This window comes from Melopsittacus undulatus, chromosome 3, assembly GCF_012275295.1.
Source record: "Melopsittacus undulatus isolate bMelUnd1 chromosome 3, bMelUnd1.mat.Z, whole genome shotgun sequence".
NCBI lineage: Eukaryota > Metazoa > Chordata > Aves > Psittaciformes > Psittaculidae > Melopsittacus > Melopsittacus undulatus.
The window spans coordinates 87,835,794-87,859,024 of NC_047529.1; the positions used below are offsets into that span (position 1 = coordinate 87,835,794).

The 23,231-nt window shown below is 48.8% G+C and overlaps 2 protein-coding genes across 7 annotated transcripts in view; one reads left to right on the forward strand and one right to left on the reverse strand.

Moving 5' to 3' along the window:
- Nucleotides 1-2,834: 2,834 nt before the first annotated feature.
- Nucleotides 2,835-15,876, reverse strand: DLL1 (delta like canonical Notch ligand 1). 2 transcript variants are annotated; one of them, XM_034060982.1, is made up of 12 exons: nt 15,838-15,876; nt 10,766-11,054; nt 10,237-10,548; nt 9,894-9,954; nt 9,364-9,621; nt 6,902-6,962; nt 6,299-6,429; nt 6,005-6,174; nt 5,650-5,866; nt 4,144-4,936; nt 3,912-4,026; nt 3,334-3,533 (listed from the first exon to the last, which is right to left on the reverse strand). In XM_034060982.1, the coding sequence occupies exons 2-12, from the start codon at nt 10,823-10,825 to the stop codon at nt 3,528-3,530; spliced, it is 2,184 nt and encodes a 727-aa protein (XP_033916873.1). In that variant the 5' UTR covers nt 10,826-11,054; nt 15,838-15,876; the 3' UTR covers nt 3,334-3,527. The 2 variants fall into 2 exon arrangements, with proteins under 2 accessions (XP_005148657.2, XP_033916873.1); XM_005148600.3 differs by lacking the exon at nt 15,838-15,876 and having other exon boundaries at nt 2,835-3,533; nt 10,766-11,570.
- A 2,024-nt stretch (nt 15,877-17,900) lies between these two features.
- FAM120B (family with sequence similarity 120 member B) overlaps nt 17,901-23,231 on the forward strand; it is a 51,848-nt gene continuing 46,517 nt past the window's right edge. For 3 of the 5 annotated variants that reach the window (XM_031048546.2, XM_031048549.2, XM_031048550.2), the window contains exons 1-2: nt 17,901-18,016; nt 19,325-20,370. In XM_031048546.2, coding sequence (XP_030904406.2) covers nt 19,351-20,370 — 1,020 coding nt within the window. In that variant the 5' untranslated portion in view covers nt 17,901-18,016; nt 19,325-19,350. Of the gene's footprint in view, nt 18,017-18,617; nt 18,651-18,693; nt 18,767-19,324; nt 20,371-23,231 lie in introns of those variants that run through there. The other 2 variants (XM_031048548.2, XM_031048547.2) reach the window with 2 other exon arrangements.

A 23,231-nucleotide genomic window follows, 5' to 3' on the forward strand; every position in this document is an offset into this window, starting at 1 on the left:
AGTATGTGCAGCTTTCCCAGGGAGAGCCAGAGATGTGCTGTGTCAGGAGCGGCACAGTGCCATGTGTCCCCGCAGCTCATTGGAGCCTTTCCATTAGCTTAATGGGCTTTGGATCAGGCCCTGAATTCTCAGCTGTCCTGGCTAAACAGCCTCCCCAGGCAGGCTCTCCTCTCATTTCAGAACCAAGAGGCCTTTCGGAGACCCTGTTGACAGGGAGGTTCCTGCCGCTTTCTGGCAGCAGAGCTCCCATCCACCAGCAAGGGCTGCCCTGGCAGGGCTGAGGCAGGCAGGCACCTTTGCTGCCCCTTGCCCATGGTGTGCACCTCCTGCATCACAACATGGTATCTGCACATGCCACTCCATCTCAAGCAAACACATACAACTTCCACCCCCTGCCGAGATCATCCATTTTTTTCCCCAGAAAGGCCCTCTTGGAAAAGATACCAAATATGAAAAGTGTGGAAGCATTGCTCCACACTACATGATTAAGCCTGCTATGGCCACCAAAAGCCCCTGTATACACACACAAACACACTAAGGTTTGGGGGAATTACTAATTCTGTACAAGAAATAAATCCTGCAGTGTGGCAGTAGCCTCAACCATGCTCATGACACAAATGCGAGAAGCCATTGGGCTCATCTGTGTAGCAATCATTTCAGAAGGTGCTCCAGGAGAGCAAGACAATGGATTCATAGAATCATAGGATAGTTAGGGTTGGAAAGGACCTTAAGATCATCAAGTTCCAACCCCCCTGCCATGGGCAGGGACACCTCACCCTAGACCATGTCAGACAAGACTCTGTCCAACCTGGCCTTGAACAGTGCCAGGGATGGAGCATTTACCACTTCTCTGGGCAACCCATTCCAGTGCCTCAGCACCCTAACAGTAAAGAACTCCTTCCTTATTTCTAAACTGACCTTCCCCTGTTTAAGTTTGAACCATTGTCCTATCAATATAGTCCCTAATGAAAAGTCCCTCTCTAGCATCGCTGGCTTTCTCTGCCCACAGTACATTTTCCTTCACTCACCAAGCTAAGCACTTCTGTTAATTCGGACACTCGGTCAAACTGAGCTTTCTGAAGCTTATTTATTTTTAAGCAAAGTTAGAGAGATGCCAATGTTGTGTCTCCAGTGTGCTTTTCCAGACCTTTACCTGACTCCATATTAAAGTAGCACTTGCTATAGCACTGAAGACCTCACATTATAGAAGCATTCTGCTATCAATGACCTCCCATTCATTACTGCTGTTTCTACAGAAGCAGCATTAAGAGGCCCCAGCTGAGATCATGGCACTGACTGTGCAAAGTGCAGTGCATCGTAAGAGGCAAGCCTACTCCAAAAAGCCTGGGAAGAAGAGGAAAGAGGGAGAAATAGAGTGATTTGCCCAAGGTTCAAGAGCAACTCATCTCTCAGCAACAGAGATGGCAATAAAACCTGCCAATGCTCCCTTGTTTGTCCAGCCTGTGAGATAATGTTGCTATGTGAAAACCTGCTGCCATACACACTGTTGTGCCTCTTTTAATATATGATGCATTGACTGGTTATGGGCAGATTGTTATGTTACTGCTCAGGTGGAAAACACTGTTCAGACCATTGCTGACAGGCTGGTTCTTAACACCTCTCCTCACTCTCATGGAAGCTTTCCCTAAACAGACACTTTGGGATAAATGAAGAGGCTGACCCTGCTGCATCACTTTATGAGAAGTGAGTTAGTAGATCTTGTCTAAGGTTTGAGTTAAAGAGAAAGCATTATAGGCAGACAAGCCCCTGCAGTAAGTTTTCCATTGATCTCACACCAAAGTCCAACTCTAGTGGTTCATGAACTTATATAAGCTGAAACAAGGGGAGTACATATATATTTACAGCTGTGGATCATCAGCTGAGATAATAGCTTGATTATATCTGCTATCTCACTCTGTGTTTTTAGTAGCATCCCCCTCCCCTGAAGTGAATGGGAACAGAAGATTTTCTTCTGCTCCCTGAAGCTGCAGGAGGTGGACCACAATGATTTGCGCTCAGATTTAACAGGGCAAAAAGGAAATTATTTCCTAGGTTTTTCTTTTTTTTCTGAAGTGGAAGAATACTTTGCCTGTTTCTGAAGGGCAATTAATGCGCTGCACAGCCTGAAGGACAAACTAAGCTGGGGAAATTGCCTTAGCATTGGAGCCAAGCCACAGGATGGGATCACCCTGCTTTTATATGAAAGCAGCAGGCACAAGGGGCAGAGTGGAAACCAAAGATGCAACTGATCCTTCAGACAGGTATCATAGCCAGGAGAGTTGTGGCCACCATTCAATTAAGTGTCAATCTTTCCTGGAGAAGGAAGAGCCACCCCCCGGCAGGCGTGACTGGGGGAGCTCATATCCCATGGGCATACATTAAGGACCTGAACCGGGGACACTCGCTGGCATGCCCTGTGTGTCTCAAACTTGCGGGGATTCCAGGCAAGTGTTTGGGGTTGGAAGGAATGAAGAGCTGAGTCATGATGAGCCGTACATCTGGACTGTGATGGAGCACACTTGTATGGCTCTCCTCGGGAAGTGGTGCCATATATTTATATATACACAGCAGAACATGAATGAGCAAACATTACTATGGGTTCTGACAGACATTTGCCTTTGGGGTAACAGTGAGCACAACCTTGGGGTCAACAATTCAGAAAGTTAGGAAGGGAAAGAGCAGGGTCTACACAGAGCAAGTTGTTCCCCAGTCTTTGTGACAGGTCTTGGTACTATCCCATCCACCTGCAAATCCAAGGAAGCCTGTCAGATGCCTGTTTGCAAGGTTCAATTAGTGCACCATTGGTTACAGAACATACAGAGCACTCTGGTTATCATTAATAATATTTATTTTGGAAAAATATTTTAAAAATGAATCTTCATTAACAAAACCGTAAAAAAAACTCAAATAACATTTGCACAATATTCCATAAATACATTTATATACAAAAAAATATAGTCACATAGACCCGAAGTGCCTTTGTACATATTTACCAAAAAATTTAAATTATAAAAAAATGAACATCACAAAATACTCAAACTTTACAATTATCATGAAAATATTTTTACAGATTCAAAAAAATAACACACCTTTTCTCACCTAGTAAAAACACATTTTAGTATCAAAAAAGACAATAAAGGCAGTGTTTCTGTCTCTAATTCAAGAAAAGACTGGCTCATAAGAATCCGAAATATACACTTCAGGCAGTGCATGCTTCTTATGTAGTAATTAAGTCCATTCATTTAAATATATATAGAAAAGCAACTGACCATAGTGCAATGATAAAATTCATAAAAGGCAGTGCAACAGTAATCTTTGAACACAGACCCTTGCCTGGTGTCCATCTTGTTTCTTTATTTTGCAGTCACTTTGCTAACTTCAGTAGAGAACCAGCTCAAGCCTGAATTTAGTTTCTCAGCAGCAGTCAGTGAAGGAATCTATATCCCATTCCTCTTTCAGCAGCATTCATCGGGGCACGTCTCCTCTGAAATTGTTCTGAACAACCACCTTGCCATATCACCTCTGGTTTACACCTGGTGAGACAGAACATGAGCAGAGGTCATGAGAGGGTCACAGAAAGTAAGAAGAGGGCTGTAAGGCTGAAGAGCACTCTGTCTTTACACAGGGCAAGAATGGACCCTGCATGAAACACTAAAGGGCTGGTCAGAAGACCACAACCACACTGTCATTGTACCCTTGTCTGCAAAGTCATCGTACACATAACATCCACAGCAGCAAGTCACTGAGCTTGTCTTTATAACATCCACAGCATGACAAACTCGAGCTGGCTAGATTTCAACAGGTACAAATCACTATGGTACGATGGAAAAGGGTTTAGCTGCCCTGACAAGTTAGATGAGGTCTGCACACCAAGACTCCTCTGCTGCTCAAGTGCAAGGCAGTATACTAACCTCAGTTGCTATGATGCACTCATCTTTCTCTTCTGATATGACATACACCGACTGGTACTTTGTGTCCTTTGAAGTGGAATATACTGAATCTGGTCTTTTTCTTTCAGAAGTATCACTATTGAAGACAAAAAGAGACAATACAGGTCAGATGGCTGTTGCTTAATGCTGCCTGTGAGACACACACACATCTTTCCCAGTCAAGCCGCCCCCCGTGCTCAGATGTGAGACATACCTCTTTAGTTGTACTGCACTTTTCTCTTCTGCCTCTGAATCATATGTTTCACACTTGGCTTCACATTTGCTGTGCTCCTCTTTAACAGAGTCCTCATTCCTGAGTTCATGCACCAAATTGTAATCCACTGATGGGTATCTGACTTTATAGCCATTTTTATCAGAGTTATCGCTGTGAAAGTCTACTTTCTTATTCGTGTTCTTTATCTGAGTGGCACCAATGACACTTATGGATATGTCCTTCTCGCGCTGGCAGTTGGCCAGGTTGTTCATGGTCTCAGTCTCGCTCCTGCAGGCATCAGGCTGGTGGTGCCTCTTCTGCACTCTGAGCCTGACGCAGACGACCATAGCAGCACACCCCAGCAGCAGCATGAGGACCAGGATAATCCCAGCACAGACGGCAATCCAGGGGAACTGGGAATTCTGGCCTTCCGTGTACTTCTCGGTGAAGTCCACAATGACCGGTCCCTGTGGTGGCTCGGGGAGCAGGAACTGGCAGTTGAGCCCACCATACCCCCGGGCACACTCACAGACGTAGCGGTTGTTTCTTTCATGGCAGGTGGCCCCGTTGTGGCAGGGGCTGTGCTCACATCTGCTCACGGGGGTGCTGCAGTTCTTCCCATTGTATCCCGGGGGGCAGGTGCAGGAATAGTCATTGACGCCGTCCTGACAGGTCCCTCCATTCACACAGGGGAAGGAGGCACAGTCATCCACATTGTCATCACAGTGTCGCCCAGTGAAGCCAGCCTGGCACTGGCATATGTAGGAGTTCCCCAGATCAACGCACTGGGCTCCTGCAAGACATCAAGGGGGACAAGTGCTGAGTGGTGGATAGAAAGACCCAACAGCCTCCCACCTGCTGCTCTTGGGGGACTGTCACAACCAGCAGCTGAGAAAAGCTTTGGTTTTGAGAGGTTAGCTCAACCATGGCCAAATCTGATCCACCATAAAAAGTACAGGGTGTTTTTTTTAAGGAAGATATTTGTTAATCAAATCTACGTTTCATTTTCCATCCTATTCCCTTTTTAACATTTCACTTAGCTTGGACAACAAAGCTAGTCCAGATCAGGTTAATATCACAATCTCACATTACAGAGTTTGAGTGGCAATGAATAAGGAAGACTGCAGTAAAGAAAAGTCTTCACTAGCTTAATGAGAACAGAAAGATTACTGTCAATGGATTACAAGTAATAATATTTAAGACTTGCATGGCATTTTGCATCCACAGACCTCAGAGTCTTTGCAAAACATTTACAAGTATAATCCCCCAGGTTTTTGTGCAAGAAACTCCAGCCCAATCTACCTGGCCACAGCCACCCTTTGAAAAAATGGGATCTGCAGCAGTGGCCCAAACAACACCAATACTTTTAAAGTACAGATCTTCCACCAAGTACACCATCAACGTGGCCATGGTTGATCAGTCGGCCTTGTTATCAACTCCAGACCAGAAACCAAAGCAACTGGATGGTCTCCTTTTAGAAGGTCACTGTAGTATGTTTGACCTTACCATTAGCACAAGGACTGGAGCTGCAGTAATCGATTTTCTTCTCACAGTTGAACCCAGAATAACCCAGTGGGCAGCGGCAGCTGTATCCTCCATCAGGGTTGTCAGTGCATCGCCCACCATTGAAGCATGGTCCATCAGCACAAGTCATTGCGCTCAGCTCACAGTTTTTACCATAGAATCCTGGGGGGCATGTGCAGGAGTAGCTGTTCTCAAGATCCTGGGGGAAAGAAATGAGAAATGGTCTAAACATTTACCTGAAGCTGCTTTGAAATTCACAAAGGGGTTCTGAAAATCAGTAAAACTGATGTTAACTCCTCCCTTGGGGTTTCAGATGGCACAAGCAACTCTAACTTACAGTGCAACTTCCACCATTCTTGCAAGGGTTGGCATCACACTCGTTGATTTCAATCTCACAGTTGGAACCTGTGTACCCAGGTCGGCAAGAACACGTGTAGCTCCCCTGTCCAGTGTTGGTGCACGTGGCACCATTCTTGCAGGGCTTGTGGTGGGTGCAGTAGTTCAGGTCTGTAAAAGAGAACAGTCAAGACACTTGCTAGTCTGTAAGGCTAGCACAGAGTGGGGGAGCTCGAAAGAGACACTTGCTCTCTGTGTTTTAAAACAGACACTCAGGCAAGGGCTGAGAACTCACCTTGGTTGCAGAAAAGGCCACCCCAGCCTTCCTGGCAGTTGCACTGCCACGGCTGTTGACAAGTACCATGAAGGCAGCCCGGGTATCGGATGCACTCATCACAGTATCGGCCCTGCCAACCCACTCTGCATCTGGAAAAAGAAAGACCAACAACAAAGTGTCGTCAGATTTAGACTTCTCACAGTTGGAAACCCTATCACAAACTCTGCAAACACACTGATGCCAGGGATCAAGTTTCTTAAAAGCCCTCAGTGATCCTTCATGTGAGAAAGTCACCAAGTCCAACCATAGCATCAGCTTTCATCAGCCCCAGCTATTTCTTCCATTTCCTTAGATAGAGCCACGGTTCCAGGTAGTTAATTTGTTTGCTCTAACAACAAACAGCTAAACCTTACACACAGCACTGTAAACTCATCAGGTTAAGCACTGTTTTTTGACTTGTAGATTAATACTTTGATCTGGCCCCACCTGAATTTCTCAAATTACCATCTAATATGAAGAAAGGCATTTAAACCAACCCTTCAAATGACCAATAGCTTATTTAACACCACAGCATCAACGTTACAGACAAAGAAGCGAGCAGGAGGAGAGTGGAAAACTTACTTGCATTCCCCAGGTTTGTCGCAGAAACCGTGTTGCTCATCACATCCAGGCAAACAAATCGCTGTAAACAAAGCAAATAGGGAAAGACATCAGCACCGGGGCCAAATGCCTCCCTTTTCCAAGTCCAATCCTGGGAACACCTTGCAGGTGGGGAGCGAGCCCCTTTTACTAGGTTGGGGCAGTTAAGCACAGCTGAGTTAATCTCTGGAGTCTGCAGGAGTATTGATCTCGCACCGTAACTGGGCACTTTACTTATCGCCAGGGATGAGCATTCTTCTTAATACAGTTGCACACAGACAAAAGAGGGCTCACAATTGCTCCCTTCCTCACAGCCCCCCACCCCCCCTTCCCTTCCCAGTGAGGGTCAGAAGTCCTTTTTTCCAATTCTATGCACACAGCTCCACCTCTTAATATCCCCCGAAAGTGTGTGTGCAGATAAGAGTGGACAGCTGGTGTGCAGGGTGCCAGTGCAAGACAGCTGCTCTATTGTCTATTCTCTCCCAGCAGCTGCCCCACTGCAACAATACCCCGGCCCCAGAGCCAATGGGGCCGGCGGCCGGCGGCCGGGCAGCCTATCCCTGCCCACAGCTAATCTATGGCACGCGCGTGATTTCGCTGCAAAAAAAAACTTTTTTTGTTGTTTCTTATTCAAATAAATAAGTCTAAAGTTCTTCCTCCCTCCTTCCCCCCTCCTCCGCCCCGCTCCGAAAAGGGGCGGGCGGCTGGGTGCAGCCCTGTTAAAAGAGGTAAGCGAGCCAGCGGGAGGGAGGATGAGGGAAGGGAAAAAAAGGGACTTCTGCTCATTACTTCGCCTGGTTATGGAACTCATTAAGCAGGCACTGCAAAGTTTTAATTCAACAAAGCCAGCCGGAGACAATGGCATGCGAGGGAAAGAGGGGGAGGAGAAAAAGAAAGAAAGAATCAGTGCTGATAATCAGATCGCCTCCAAGCTGGAAAGAATGGAGCTGGGGGCAAGGCAACGGGAAGCAGTCTGCGACTGGCAGCTCCGCTCACTAACGGCAAAACATTCTTTTTGCATGCACACATAAACACATCTCCCCTGCCTAGTATTGCTGCTATAAACTGGTGTTTTTCTGAGAGGAAAAACAGAGTGAGGAGCCTAAGTAATGCATCAAGGACAGACAGCCTTCTACTTTGCCATGGGAAGAGCAGCGATGTACAGGCATCCAAAAGTGCTGACAGCCCTGAAAGAGCTCGTTATCAAAATGCTTCCTTTTTCCCCACCCCTTGACACAGCTGGGCTAGGCACTTTTGATCATGGGAAAGGTTGTAGTTCCTATTTAAAACACTATCAAAGGAAATGTGAGCCTCTCTGCCTGCTGTTTATTGTGCAACTCTGTACCGTGAACTGCTAAAAGCATCCTAGCAGTCACTAGCAGTGTGAATAGTCAGTCTTGGCTCTGTTGGTAGCAGCTCAGCTGAGACCACAGTGTAGGTGGGCTTTAAGAAAAACAAAAACACAACATGGAGAAAACCAAGAGGCTGCTTTACAGCCTGTAACTGTTTTCTCTCTTCCTGCCTGCCCCTTTGATGACTGAGAGGAGCTCTCACCCAGTATGTCATCCGCCAGTGTACTTGAGATCCGTGTACACACACAGAGAATGCCATCACACACTGCAGCAGGAGCTGTGTGCATGTTTGGATGTACACCACTGGGTATCTACAAAGGGTATCTGGCATCCCTGACTATCCTTGCTGTGATCTGTTTCCTGTCCCAGCTTTTCCTGATGTATCAACACACCACATTCCTCAACAACTTCAAGCTCTGGCATACTTTAAAACTCATGGCCCTTACTACTTTATTAGTAGTAATGATCATGGCAATCACACAGAAGAAAGATGGGGAAGTAGTTGAACGTTCTTGTGGCTCCAGGTGCAACAATGTCTGTTAGTGGCAGTTTATGAGTACCCCAAATGAGAAATGTACAGTCTAGAGGCCACAGAGATGATCTTGCCTGCCCAATACTTTTCTCAGCACAAGGTGGCAAGACATCAGACCATAACAAGCCTACCAATAAGCCTGCTGCATGCATGTTTCCAAAGCCTAGTCCCCTCTTCTGAAGCCATGTACCCTGTAGATGATATTGGTACTGTGGTTGAAAGGGTGGGTACATATAAAAAGTAAGCTTGATATATTTAAATTTGAGCAACTGCTGAACATTTTGCTATCAGGTTTGCTGTCTACAGCAATGAGCAGGAGTGTAATGTTGGCACTGACATTTTATTAGCTTGAGAAGGGGCTGTCTAGGTCAACTTCCTTTGGCAGTGCTGAAGGCACCGTGTTCCCTGCACCAGCAAAGCCTGTACACAGTCTCAGACCTCCACTCAATGTAGCTTGGTCCCCCTCTCCCATGGGGCCTGATGTCAGAGAAATATACCACAAGGGCTCAGAGAACACTGCTGTAAACAGCACCCAGGGAGACAAGAAGGTAGACACTCACGCTCAGTGCAGTACTGGCCTTTCCAGCCCGGGTTGCAGACTTTCTCGCCACGCTCTCCACAAGTGAAGTGACCAAAGGCATCATCTCGGGGGCGACAGAAGACAGAGCAACCTTCTCCATAGTAGTGCTCATCGCACACAAAGCGATAGGAGTACTTGAGGTCAGTGCGGCCACTGCTGTGCAGGTCCTGGGACCACTCTTCACCTACTGCCAAGTGCCTCTGGGTGGCCAGGCGGCTGATGAGGCGCTCGGGATTTTCTGTGTGGAAGTGGAGAGGAGAGGTGTGATTAGAGAGCCCGAAGCAGGCAGAGGCATGGGAAGATGCTCAACTGGGGGTCTCTGGTGGGAAGGGAACAGCAGAGGCAGGATGATAGGGCTGTGTGCCAACAGGTTGGCCTCTTTTCCCACGGTCCCCTGAAGAGGAGCAGGGTTGGGATGAAGGGAACGTGCTTCACACTGCAGAGAAAAGGGGCAGGTAGGGCTGCAAGGCTGGGATTATTCTGGGCAAGAGTCTGTTTCAAGACAGTTACCTGTGGTGAGGTCATCAGGAGAGTCTGTATGCAGAGCTTCAATGATGAGTGAGAAGGTGCCCTGGGGAAAGAAGCAGAGACAACCCACCGGGAGAGCATGAGAACAGATAAGGCAAGAAGGCAGCATCCCAAGTACCCAGGAACTATCTGTTTCCACCCCTGAGGGGATTAGTGGTCCCTTGGAATGGTTCTTACCCAGCTAAGGTGGCCCGGGTGGATGGGATGGGGTGGGATAGAGTGGGATGAGGTGGGATGGGATGGGATGGAGTGGGATGGGATGGGATGGGATGGGGTGGGATTGGGTGGGTTGTGGGCCGCCTCCTCCTTTGCAACCCCCACTTACGGGCCAGGTGAAGCCAAAGGGGAAGCGGATGGGGTTACTGAAGGCCGGGTCTGCGCCGCCCGCGCCGTCGGGGACGCTGAAAGAGTTGGCACCGAGGACGGGGGTGATGGCGCTGCCGTAGGTGCAGGGCGGCTCGGGGGAGACGCTGGCCTGGTAGTGCTTGAGGCAGACGCGGAAGAAGGTCTTGCAGTCGCACTGCTGCAGCCCTCCGCCTCCGGGGCCACCGCCGCGGCAGCAGTTGCGGTTGCTGAGCAGCCCCTTCTTATTGACAAACTCCTGCAGCTTCAGCTCGAAGACCCCGGAGCAGCCGACCTGCAGGACGGGGACAGCGGCCGTCAGCCTCCCGAGCAGCCCGCTCCCCCGGCCCGAGCCTGGGCACCGGCGGGACCGACACCCCCCTCCTCCCCGCCTTCCCGGGAGCCGGCTGCAACAGGCAGTGGTAGTGTCCGGCCCCGCCGCAGGACCCGCTCCCCCCGGTGCAGAGAGCACTGGAGGTGTTCCTGCCTCCCCTTCCGCCTCGGGTACCTACCTGGCAGCGGCTCAGCAGCACGAAGAGGAGGGCGAGTGTCAGCAGGAACCGTCCTCCCATTTTGGAGGGGCAGCTCTGGTGCCCTCGCTTTCCTCCCCCTTGTCTTCTCCTCAGAGGGGAAAGGGGACAGTGTCTCTCGGGGGGAGAGTAAAACACAGCGGCCAGAGCAGCTCGCCCCAGCAGAGCTGGAAGAGTTAGTGTCACGGTCTCCTCCTTTCAGGAGAGTCTCTGACTTTTTGTCCCCTCTCTGTCGACAGCTCTAGGTGTAGCCTGTCGGCGGCTGACAGCTCTTTGGGATAGCAAAATATTAAAAAAAGGAAAAAAGAAGGAAAAATTGTTATGATTAATCTGCTAAATTCTTTTTCTTTCCCAATCCACGATGTTCCTCCTTTTCTCCAGGAAGAAAAAAATAAAAATAAAAAAATTGTTTAAAAAGCAACTTAATTCCCAAGAGAGGCAGAGAAAAGGCTTCCCAATGAAGATCAAAAATCGGCGATCTGGAAATCCCTGCAGAGGCAGCGGCAGCGGCGATAATTCCCGGTGCTGTGCGGTGCGGGAGCGGCTCTGCGCGGCTGCGCTCACCCTGCGCACGTCGGGGCTGGTGGGTGTCAAACGGCAGCAGGTCACGTCGGAGCCTTGATCCCTTTTTGTGTTTGCCTTTTTTTCCTTTTTATTTTATTATTTTTCAGAAGCAGCGGAGCTCTCTCTCCTTGTTGTGGGCTCACTTTTGTTTTTAGAGGAATCCCAGCCAACAAAAACAAGCTCGTGTCTCAACAGCGGCGCGCTGAGCGTGTCCGGGTGTGCTCCTACGGGGGACTGGGGGGGGAGGGGGGGAACTGGGGGCTGCTCTGCGCTGCTCCGCTCCGCGCCGCGGCTCGGCGGCTCTCTCCGAGGGGGAAGCGCTAAGGATCTGCCTCTCCTTGGGTGCCTGCCTCCCTTATATCCCGCCGGCCGCCTGCATGCCTAATGAGATGCAAATGAGCAGCCCCCCAATCTGGCTAGAGCTGTCACAAAGGAGCCACTTTTCCAAACCCTCCTCTCAATGGATCGCCAAATGGTCAGTGAGCTGTAAAATGTGCAACCCTCCTCCCCCCTCCCCTCCGCGCTCACAAAACGTGCTCATTTACATTCCTGCAAATTTGGTAACCGCAAGAATCCCCCTTCTGCTCCGGGGAGAGGTAACACCCCGCCGCACCGGGCAGCGGCAGCGCAACGCTCTCCTCCGAGGAAACGGCCCCGGGGACGGCGGCTGGAATTACCTCTCCAAACGTGCAAAGCCACCGCCGTGCCCCCAAAAAGTAACTCGCTGACCGTGGCCACTTCCAAGGGGCATCTTCGGCTTTAACGGGAAGAGGGAGGTGGGAGCCAGCGAACCGCAGCAAAGGGGATCTGATCCCTCGAAATGCACGCCGTGTTTCCCTTGGCATAACCGGGATAATTGGAGGGGGGTGGTGGTGATGAATTTGGGCGAACCGAACCGAGGCTCTGTCTTCCCTTGACTCCGCTCACACCGCCAGTCCCGTCGGCGGAGGAAAGAGGGGTCCCGGGAGTCCCGGCGGCACGGGAGGGAGCGGGAGGGTTGGCGTGGGGAGACCCACTGAGAGGACCCGGCTGCGGGGCTCCGCGGGTCCCGTCCCCGACACCATCGCTGCCGGAGAGAGCCACCGCTCCGCCCGGGTCCCGCACCCCTCTATGATTATTATCATCATCATCCCCAGCAATCTCTCCCTCTCTCTCTCTTTTTTCCTCCTTCAGCTTAGTAAAAAGTGAGTTTGGTGTGTGTCGTTCGCGTGGCTGTCATTAAGGCCGTTTGTTATTGTGTGAGGGCTGAATCAGTTAGCTCTTTGTGCTCTCAGCTGTATGGTAATGTAGACAGCACCTGCTCCCTGCACAATGCGAGGGAGAGAAAGAGCTCCCCTCGGCGCACGCTACTGCCTCTACAACAATGTCCGCACATTTTTTAAAGAAATCCCTTCCAGCACTTCCCCTCTCCCTAGAAAAAATAAATAAATAAATAAATAAATAAGAATACCCCCACCAACCCCACAACTTTGCACAATCCGGACCTTATTATTATTTTTTTACATATCACATGCTAGAACTTTTGGTTTGATCTTCAGAACATGAAAAGGAGTACACTGGTGCGGTGAAAAAGGGATACAGATGATGACCATTTGAGTAGTATTTCAATGCTGGATGGAAGCGACTCTGGCACGTCGCTCCAAGCGGGGTTTTCCATTTTGCCCCCCCCCCCCCCCCCCCCCGTTTAAACACCTTCGGTAGGCGCAGGCGGATTCATTAGGATGCAAGGTGTAACTGTCTCTGTAAATGTCATTTTAATTGTAACAGATCATTTCAACGCAGATTAAGCTTGTGTGAGAAAGGAGAGGATTTGGCCACAATAACCTCACTGTAGGTATGCCGTGCTAAAAGCCTTATTATGGCGACTTTATTGGGTTGAAACGTGCATTTGCATGGCAAAATGTGACTTTCATTGAAGCAGATGTCTTGATCACAAATTATCTTACAATGCGCTAGAAAAAAAAAATCTTAAAGACTTCTTAAAGTAAACGCATTGGGTAATACCAATTAAAAGAAAATCACTAATGAGTTCATTCAGCCCAACTCTTCTTGACTGTTCAGGACTGTAGCTGCCCACGTTCATTTACTGGGTGTTGGTGGCATATACCACAAACCTGAGCAGGTACCCTCGGTACTTTAACAAATATACAGACTTCTGCAACTCAGTGTGTGCGTCCTTTACATCAAATTTTGGTCGAACGAGGGGCTTGCATATAGGTACTCTTCTCCCTTCTCCCCGCCCCTCGACGCTTAAGCGAAAGCTTAAATGTACAGGAATGTTTGGGGTTTGCGTTTGGGGTTTCCCCCCACCCCGGAGTTATATCTAGGCAAAGAGGGGAGCAGCGGTCACGCAGGCACCATGCGAAGGAGAGGGGAAGGCGGCGGGTCTAAGGCGGACCGGCCGCCCCCCCACCCCCCACCCCCCCCGCTCGGTGCCCATCCTCGGCTGCGGCGAGGACCGGGACACACAAGCACGACACCCGGCAGCAACGTCGGATTGAACCGTACACTACTTTTGCCACCTAGCGTCAGCATCTTTACAAGTGGCTTGCTGCTGCTTCGCAAATTTGGCTGCGCCGTTATCCCCGGGAAAGGGAGAGAGAGAGAGGGAAAAAGTCACTTCGTATAGGAGATACTAAGCGAGTGGGGCGGAGGGGAGCTTGATATTTGGGGGTAGCCTGCCGGTGTATCATGAAATGATGTATCACCGAGGATCTTTTAATCTGAGAGAGATAGAAAGTTGGTCCATTAGCATCCCCTTGCTTAAAAAACTGGAAATAAAAAGTTACACGCGCGAGGGCTTTAACCCAGCGATAGGGAAAAAAAAAAAGACCCAAAAAAACTTGCCCCCAAATCCTTAACAACCCCCCTTCGGTACCGGGTATTTGTTAAATTGACGTGGCACAGATTTCTCGATTACCGCTGCTGAGCGTGACTGAAAGGCGCCGTGAGAGCCGGCAGGATCCTGCCCACGGCGCTCATTCTTCTCCGGCTTAATTTATGCCACGCGATTCTGTATTGGGGAAATCAAGCAGAAAGCTCCTTTTTCTGCTTTTTCCCCCCCTCTCCCTCTCTCTTTCAGATGCTGGGCTAACGGGGAGACTGTTTAACTTAAGTGTTTCTATAGGAGGCTGTTGTAGTTTAACTCCTGCCCACCAGTAGCTGAGGCGAACAAAGGAGGGACTCGAGGTCCAACTATTCATCCATTCTCTGCACTTTAATTTTCATTGATTTCGAAGACAAGGGGAGCCCTTAGGGATTCTCGCTGAAGGGGGATGACACGCCTTTAGACGCGATCAGCCCCCCAGCCAGCCATCTGCTCCCAACCAAATGGCGCTTTTTCGCTCCCAACCGCGTGTCTCCGCACCGCGCTCGCCCGCCGCCCCCCGCCGCCCCCTGCGCCTCCCCGGCGCTGGTAACCGCGCACCGACACCGACCCCCGCGCACGGGAATGGGCCATCTCTCCCACACCAACACCCGAGGCTCGGCCGCTCCAGCCCTACCGGGGAGAACCGGCGGCGGGACCCCCGGGGGCAGAATGCGGTGACCCCTCACTGCCGGGATGCGGTGGGCCCGGCCACGGGTGGCAGCTACTCGCCGGGGCGGGTGGGGTATTGTGCTCTCCCTCTGCCTTAATCGATACCCTCTCCGCAACCAATCCCCTGCTCTGCTCCGGGCGCGGGGGATTTACGGTGCCGCCGCGTAGCACCGCAGCCGAGAGCGCCCCGTCAGCCGCGGCCTTTATTTCTAAGCGAGCCAGATGATGGGAAAAGTCACTTCAAAAGGATGTGTGTGTGTGTGTTAATTAGGGCGACTCTGTGCCATCGCTGGCGCGCAACCCTGATTTTTCCCGGGACGGAGGGCTCCGGGCATATGGCGAACGGTGCTGCGGCGGAGAGACGTGTACGTGTGGAGCTATGTGTAGCCGAGTGTGCATAATATTTTAATTAGGTCTATAGTCCCTACGGAGGTATGTGTGAGCGGCTGCCCCTCCGCCGCAGCCCTCCCTGCACGCCCCCTTCACCTGTCCCCCCGGGACGGGATGAGACGGGATGGGAGGGTAGGGGAGGGCAGGGCAGGGCAGGCGGGGCGCCGCTGCACCGGGGCTCTGCCTCTCCTTCGGGCCCCGCGCTCGGCGGCGTGCCCGGGGTGTGGGCTCTAGCTGGGGCCCCGCTGCCGAGCGCCCCAACCCGACCCGAGTCAGGAGGGCGGGGGGCGCAGAGGTGCCGCAAGGGAGCTCCGCCGGCCTTGCCGTGTGCGGGGAGGGGGATTAAGAAGTTTAGCGTGTAGGTTAGCCCAAAGTTGCAAAGGCATGTGCTGATTAGAATAAGAAAGGGCAGTCGCGTGGCTCAGCTGGCACACAGCGAGGCCAGATGATAGATAAGCAGCTCTGGGCCTTCCCTCCCCCCAACCCCCTTTTTCAAATCGCAAATCATCTGCTCCGGCCCTATCCTAGCCCCTCATTTTCATGACAATGGTTGTGTGTTTACCTGTGATCCTGGGACGGGGCATTCCTTTGTCTCCCGAGGAGATTACCGCAGCCAGCTGCTCTCCAACCCTTCCCCGGGCAAATCCCGAAGTGGCCCCTATATGTGTTTTACTGATTGCACACGAGGAGAGAGAACCCCCCCGTCCCGTCCCGTTCCCCTGCGCTACTTGTTTGTTTGGGTTTGCTCCCTGGCTTGCTTCCGACGGGATTTTCTTCGTGGGAAACTACGAGGGATAAAATTGGTCACTCGTGTGCGTAAACTGCCGTTGCTCCGGGAGCAGAGGAGCACCGTCCGCTCGAGGGGGCAGAGCCGTGGGGCCTCCCGGCGACGAGGGGACATCAGGGGATCGGGGGAAGGAGGCTTCCCCCGCCTTGCTCCCCTCTGTCAGGAACAGAACCCTGCCCCGAAGCCTCTCGTGGGTGCCCCGGGCCGGGCGCTCCCGCCGCCTCCCCGCCTTTCCTGGTCTCTGCTCCGGGATGCACCGATTCAAAGGCTCCCACAACCCGCACCTCACCAGGGAGAAGCGCGGCCTCGCATTTTGGGGATCTCTTTGTCCCCCTTGAACTCTAAGGACCCTAGCAATCTTCTCTATACTAGAAGACACGGATCGCATTTGCCTCCCTTCCGTGGTCCTGAGATCTGCCCGTGCCCCAGCACCCATCACCCTGTTAGGCAAGCCTGGCATAACCCAGTGCAGCACAGAGGCCTGGTTTGTCTTGACCATGGTGTCACAGTGCATGAAGGGTGAGTGGTCAGGCTCCGGTCATATACATGGGATAAAAAAAAAACGATGGCACTTCTCAGAAAAATGTTTTGCATTCCAGCCATGAGATTTCACTGGGTGTCTGTAAAGGTTCCCTTCTGCTACTAACTTTAGTCGCAATATTCACTGCATTCACCAGTTCTCATAGGGAAAACCCTTCTTCTCTTTTCCCTGGTTTTATTAACCATCATCTCAAGCCAAAAGTCTATCATCGTAGCTGTAAACCACCACTCCAGAGAGTAGCTGTGCAGGCCCTTCTCATTCTGCGACACCAGCCCAGTGTTCTGCTGTACTGTACTGCTTTTCACGCGTGAAGGGGTTTTCTGTTCCTCTATGGCCCACAGCCCCCTTGGCACGGTGCGCACATCTTGTTGCTGTGCAAAACCTGCTGCTAATAAACTCTGGGGGTGGAGGGCGCAGTCTGAGTGTATGCTTCCAGGGCTTTCCAATTTGAGTCGTTTTGATTTCTTTCTTCATCTCTCCGTGTGAAGGGAAGGGGTGGGGGAAAGGAGAAGGGGGGGGGGGGGGCAGAAACTCTTCTGCAGAAGGTGATTATGAGAAAGAGGATGGGTATGGATGGGGCGGGCCTGAGCTTTTGGAAATGCTCTCCCCTTTTCTGAGAGCATCTGCCCGGAGACGAACAGATGTGGGCACCTGCGGTGACAGGCCACATATGCTCCATCCTATTCACAGGCATTCAGACACAGCCACAATGGTGAGGCTTTGTGCACGCCGAGTCACCAAATATATTAATCTGCTCTCCCCAGAGCACTGCTCTGTTTAATTTTTCACCGGCAGTAACATCTGATCTAATCCCCCACCGGCTCCCCTGTGTCCTTCTTCCCCCCGAGATGTGGAGTTATTCAGGTCCCCCCACGTGTTGCTGGCAGGGTGGAAGCGGGTCGTGCTTCCCATAGGCCTGCAGCCAGGCCAGTGACCCGGGGGAAACCGCGCTCCCCTCCGTCGGCGAGGACCGAGCAAAGCCAAGCCAAGACCCCGGCTGCCAGGGCAGCTTTGTTTACCCAGTGCCAGCGCCACGGGGCCACATAAGCCTCCGCTGGACGCCTCGGGATCTCGCAGTGTCGGTGCACAGTTCTTTCATCTCCCCCCGTGTGCCTCCCGCCCGGTCGCGACATGCTCGGGTACAACCTTCCCTCCGGCCCTATTGTGGCCATACAAAGCCGAGGGACAGCAGGCCGCGGGCGGGGCTCAAACCATCCCGGCCACCCTGGCCCCACGTCGCTGCCAAGTGGAGGGACCCGCTGCAGCCGGCTGGCCCGGACCGGGAAAGAACGGGGAACAGCCACCAGCACAACCACGACAGCACTGACAACCCTGCCACCTCAGGCCGCCCTAACCCCTGCCGCCAAGCGCATGCGCAGCTCCACCCCGCGGGAAGCGGAAGCGCAGGCTCGGGTCAGTGTCGGGTGCTGTTACGAGGGGTCAGGCTGGTGCCCCATGGGCACGGAGCGCGGGCCCGGGGGAAGCGGGTGGGGGCTGGGACTGTTTGTGGGCGTTGAGGGTGACTGGAGCCCTGGGTCTCGCTTGTAACCTGGCCCCGGTGCTGCATGGCTTCGCGGGGTGCAGGCCTCGGCCCTACCCTGTGAGACGGCCCGGGACCGCAAGCTCCGGCCCTTCAAGGCAGCGGGACTGTGGGCCTGGCTGTGCGTCAGAAATAGAGGGCTTTGCTCCTCGTCCCTTGTGATGTGGGCTGTTGTGAGGGCTGAAGCTGTTATTGTGAACATTGCTGCTAACAGCCCTTCGCGGTACTGTGTGTTACCATGGGTGTAATAAACTTTGTGTTGAGATGATTGGTTGCTGGCAAAGTGAAATCTAGGGGTATCATGAGCTGTTGTAGGGGTCATCTCTCCAAAGTTTTTTAAAACAGATTGGTTCAAAATGCTGTGTATATTAGAAATCCCATTTAATATATTAACATATTCATTAATTTTATTATTAATGACAACCAGATTTGTAGAGTCACAAAATATAGGTAAACCTCTAATTCTTTAAACAGGTCTTGAAAATTATGTCTTCAAATGACAGAATGGTACAATGGATTGAATTTCTGATTTGAAGGAGAACTGATACTACCAAAACCATTGCAGAAGTAGAGGTATTGCAGCTAGTGCCATATCAGTGGACTACTGTCTATAAACTCAGATAGTAATTGAGCCATTTGCATAATCAAGGCACAAGGCTGATTACCAAAGTTACTAATATTTTCCCACTGACTTCAGTTAAAGACAATTATATACTATTTAGTGTGAAAATCAAGCCATTAATTCCTGTGTTGTACACTCAGCTAAGATGTTATATAGCTTTTAATTATGTCTGTACTTGGTTTTCTAGCAGTTTCTGTATTTCTAAATTTCTACAATTTTTTCTATTAATCTGGATTTGAGTTGTACTTAAGAAAACCTTTAGATATTTATAGTTTTCAGTGACAGAAAAACAGAAGTGGAAGGTAAAGTGAATGGGCACTTACATACAGTTTGTTCTTGGGAAGAAAACTGGTTCAAACTGTTTGAAGGCCAGGACAACAAAGCAAACTATCAGCAAAAGCAGAAAAATAACAGTTCCATTTCTGTGCTGTTTGGTTGCTGTTTTTGTTTTTTTGCCTTTTGTTTTGCTGTATGTTTTGTTTGTTGGGGGGGGTTTATTATATAATTCTGTTATGTTTCTCATTATTGCATATAGAATATTTTTTTCTTCTTCTTTCAGACTGCTGTGAGTTTCAGAGATCAGCCATGGGCATTAAAGGTTTGCAGGGATTTGTGGAGAGGGTTTGCCCTGATGCATGCAAGACTGTAGATCTGAGAGAAATGGCACAGAAACATTGCATCGATCATCCTGATTCTCCGCCTGTTATCGTAGTAGATGCCATGAGTTGTGTTAGATACTGGTACACACCAGAATCCTGGGTGTGTGGTGGCCAGTGGCGGGAGTTCCTTGCCATTTTAGAGGATTTTATTAAAGTTTTTATGGAAGCTGGTATCAAGTTGGTGTTTTTCTTTGACGGAGTGGTAGAATCGAAAAAGAGAGATGAGTGGATCAAACGGAGGTTGCAGAATAACAAAGAGATAGCCAGAATATTTCAGTTTATCAAGATTCACAGGAAACAACCAGGGAGAGAAATGTTTACGATGCCTTCAGCTTTGCCTACTTTTACACGTTTTGCCCTGAAGTCACTCGGTCAAAAAACAGTATGCACATTGCAGGAGGCAGACTTTGAGGTGGCTACATACGGTTTGCAACATAACTGCATAGGAATTCTTGGGCAAGATAGTGACTACCTCATCTATAATACATGCCCCTACTTTTCCATTGGGAAGCTCCATTTGGCCAGCCTGGTCACTGTTATGTACTCTCGAGAAGATCTTTGTCGTGCGTTGGGTCTTAGTTTGACACACCTCCCTCTCTTTGCTTGCTTGCTTGGCAATGATGTTGTTCCAGAAAACTTGTTGGAAGGCTTTTGGCATAAATGTTTAGTCAGCAGTCCCCGTAAGAATAACAGCTACAACAGAAGAACAAACATATTTTTTGCTGTAGCAAATTATATCTCAAAAGTTCCACAGTCATACAGCAGCCTGAAACACTTAGAAGACCTTCTGCCTCTGGGATCAGACAAGACATTGCTTTACAGAGGAGTGGAGTCCTATCTTTTACCTGGGCAGCAGTCTCCATGGATTCCTCCCAAAGTAACAAGTTGCCAAATGTTTTCCCTGCAACAAGAAACAGCCATGTGTCAAGATAAAGAAATCTTTCAGGTACCTTGTTTTTTAAAGCTTTGTGGTCACTTGATGCCATGACTATTTAGTGGAAGTCAGTAATGAGTACACTGAACCTATTGATTGAAATTTGCTTGAGCAAAATCTGTTGTCTATTAAGCACAGCCATGGTTAGGACTGTTACATGCGTCACCATGAAAGCAAATGATTCCTCTCTTTTTGAAGCATCAAGCAGTTCAAATAATGGGGAGCAGCTTCTGTATAGGCCTACAGATGAGCATAGAGAGTACTTCCCATGTATTGCACAATGTAATGATACAGTTACTCTCTGAGCATCCACAAGTCAGTTACAGCTGTTTAGTGGTCTGCTTGGCTGTACCTGGTACATGCAGTCAAAATACCAAAGGGAGCTGTACTAAGAATGCAAAAGTTGAAATTGTTCTTATGGAGGAGATGAGGAAACTTCCTATAAATCTGTATTTTGTGATTTTTGGATCAGGTTAATTATTGTTTAGATTTATTGTCCCTGAAGGAACCAAAAGTACTTTGAGGGGCTTGTTAATCCTAGAAGGACAGAGATGCACTAACAAGTTTCACTAATGGCCTCTTATACGGGCAGAGATGCTCTGGTGTATTTTAGACCCTATATTAGTCATCTGTTGCTCTCTGTTTTGTTACATCCCTACAGACTTCAAATAGAGCACCTTGTTTTTCTGTCTGTATGTTGAACATTATCTTTAAAATTAATTTTTCTATTTCCTCATATTACTCTAAAGTAATCTTAAAATTTACAAATTTTTTTTCTAAAAGTATTTTAAAACTGCATTGTAACTTAAACTATGCTCATTTCAGCTAAGCTGCAGATAGTTTTGGGAGTTTTTATTAACCACACATAAACACAATACACGTCACTTTCAACTGAAATCATTAAATAAAGTTGTTATTAAAAAAAAAAACCACACCCAAGCAACAACCCTGCATCTTCATATTGAAAAATACTGTTTACAATAGAAGTGCAAGGAAGAATTGGCCAGAATGTAATTATCTAGGTTGGATTGTGGCTAGGACAATAGTGGTAATATCCTTACTCCTTAAGAAAATGAGCCATGTGGTCTTTATGACAAGTGGTCATTATTTCTAGCCTTGATCTTTCATTTGAAGAGCTACAGTTCTCTGGTGTCATGCTGAGCTACTGCTGTAATAAAATAATAATGTTTAGAAACTCCACTGAAGAATGCCTCACTCGCTGCATAATTCCTATGTTAAGCCAGTCCCTGGGCCAGGGAAATTACAGGCAAAGTTGTAGACGTGTTAACTTGTCATTTGGTTTTGTTACAGATGTTTAAATATTGTGTGTATAATGGGTGTGCTTTGCTTCATTTTTTGAAAACCATATGTAGTTCTGCTTACCTTGCACATAATCTGAACTGCATGTAAATGACATACACAGCTCAGTTCCAACTCTGAAGACACTTGCCTGCTTCTCCCTGAAAAGAATATAACTTTCTGCCTGACTGTAGGTGTAAATCAGAAATGTTTTTCAAGATACAGCATTGAATGCAGCAATTCTTTTGAAATCAGCTTGTATTTTTTTCACTACCTAAGGATATGTAGATTATTGGCAAACTAGTATTTTCAGATGATGATGAAAACATCTCATGGTTTATATGAAATGGTTCAATGCTTCATTCAAATGATGCTTAGAAATACTTAACTATTTGGTTTTTGTTTTATACAAAAGTAGATTTGAGGGATTATATTGTTTACATATAGTAAGAATGCAGAAGTATTTATTCCAGAACAACCATTAATTTATTACTAGTAAAAAAAAAAAAAAAAAAAGGTTTGTTGATTGGCATTGTGTACAGAAGCCTATCATTGATTTTATGTGAGAATTTCTTCTGAAGGTATGACATTTCAGTAGAATTAATCAGTAATGACCCATTAGTTGACTGCAGCTTTGACCTGCTGGGTTCCCAGGTTTGCAGATACTGGATTTTTGCAGAAATTGTGAATTTTTGAGCTAGCCAGCGGTCTGGTAATTTCTAGTTACATAGCTGTATGGATGGCAAACCCAAATAATTCAAACAAGGTGACACGTGCTGGGAATGGAGAGCAGAGAAACTTGGGTGCCTGCTCACCATATGGCATGGGTCCTGGAGAATTTATTAGTGGTACTCCATGGAAAAAAATTGTCTCAGCTCAACTGTTTGAACACTCCCATGGTTTTGGTCTGAGGCTGTGAAGTAGAAAGTCTGGCTGTGCACTTGGCCAGTCCAAATTACAGGTGTTCCTGTTTGAAATTCTGCACTGCCTGGGAGTAGCATTGTTGCTTCTGCACCAGTGCTGTTAAGAGCAGCAGTCCCTGTTGGTACTGAGGCTGCTTGTAGCCAGCTGCTGTAGCCAGATGTATATGCATGTGGTGCATGGTTAATATGCAGCCTGGGTGATGCTGCAGTTCTTACACTATTGTGTAAGATTGTAATACAATAGATTGTATTTCTTTTCTTGGGGAAAAGCTATTGTAAAGTAAAAGTGTGGTGAAGGTAAGTATACTAATTTCACCACAGTGTATACTATGCAAAGTCAGCTCAGGAAAGAAATGGAGTTGTCCTATGTATTTCATCTTGCAATAAAAGTTTGGGTTTTGTTGTGCCTTCAGTCACTATTTAATGAGGGAACATACATTTTCAGATTACTAAAGGAGGGCAGCTCATTTCTCTGTGTCTGAATTCAGAATTAATTTTAAAAATAATTATTCTCTAAAAAACTGTCATTAATCCCCCTAAGTTTTAAGAATTCAGGGAGAGGCTAAGAAAGACAATGATGGTTTTCCTGGGGATTCCTGTTCCCAGAAAGGTAGACGTCTGAAAGGCAATGATGGTTTTCCTGGGGATTCC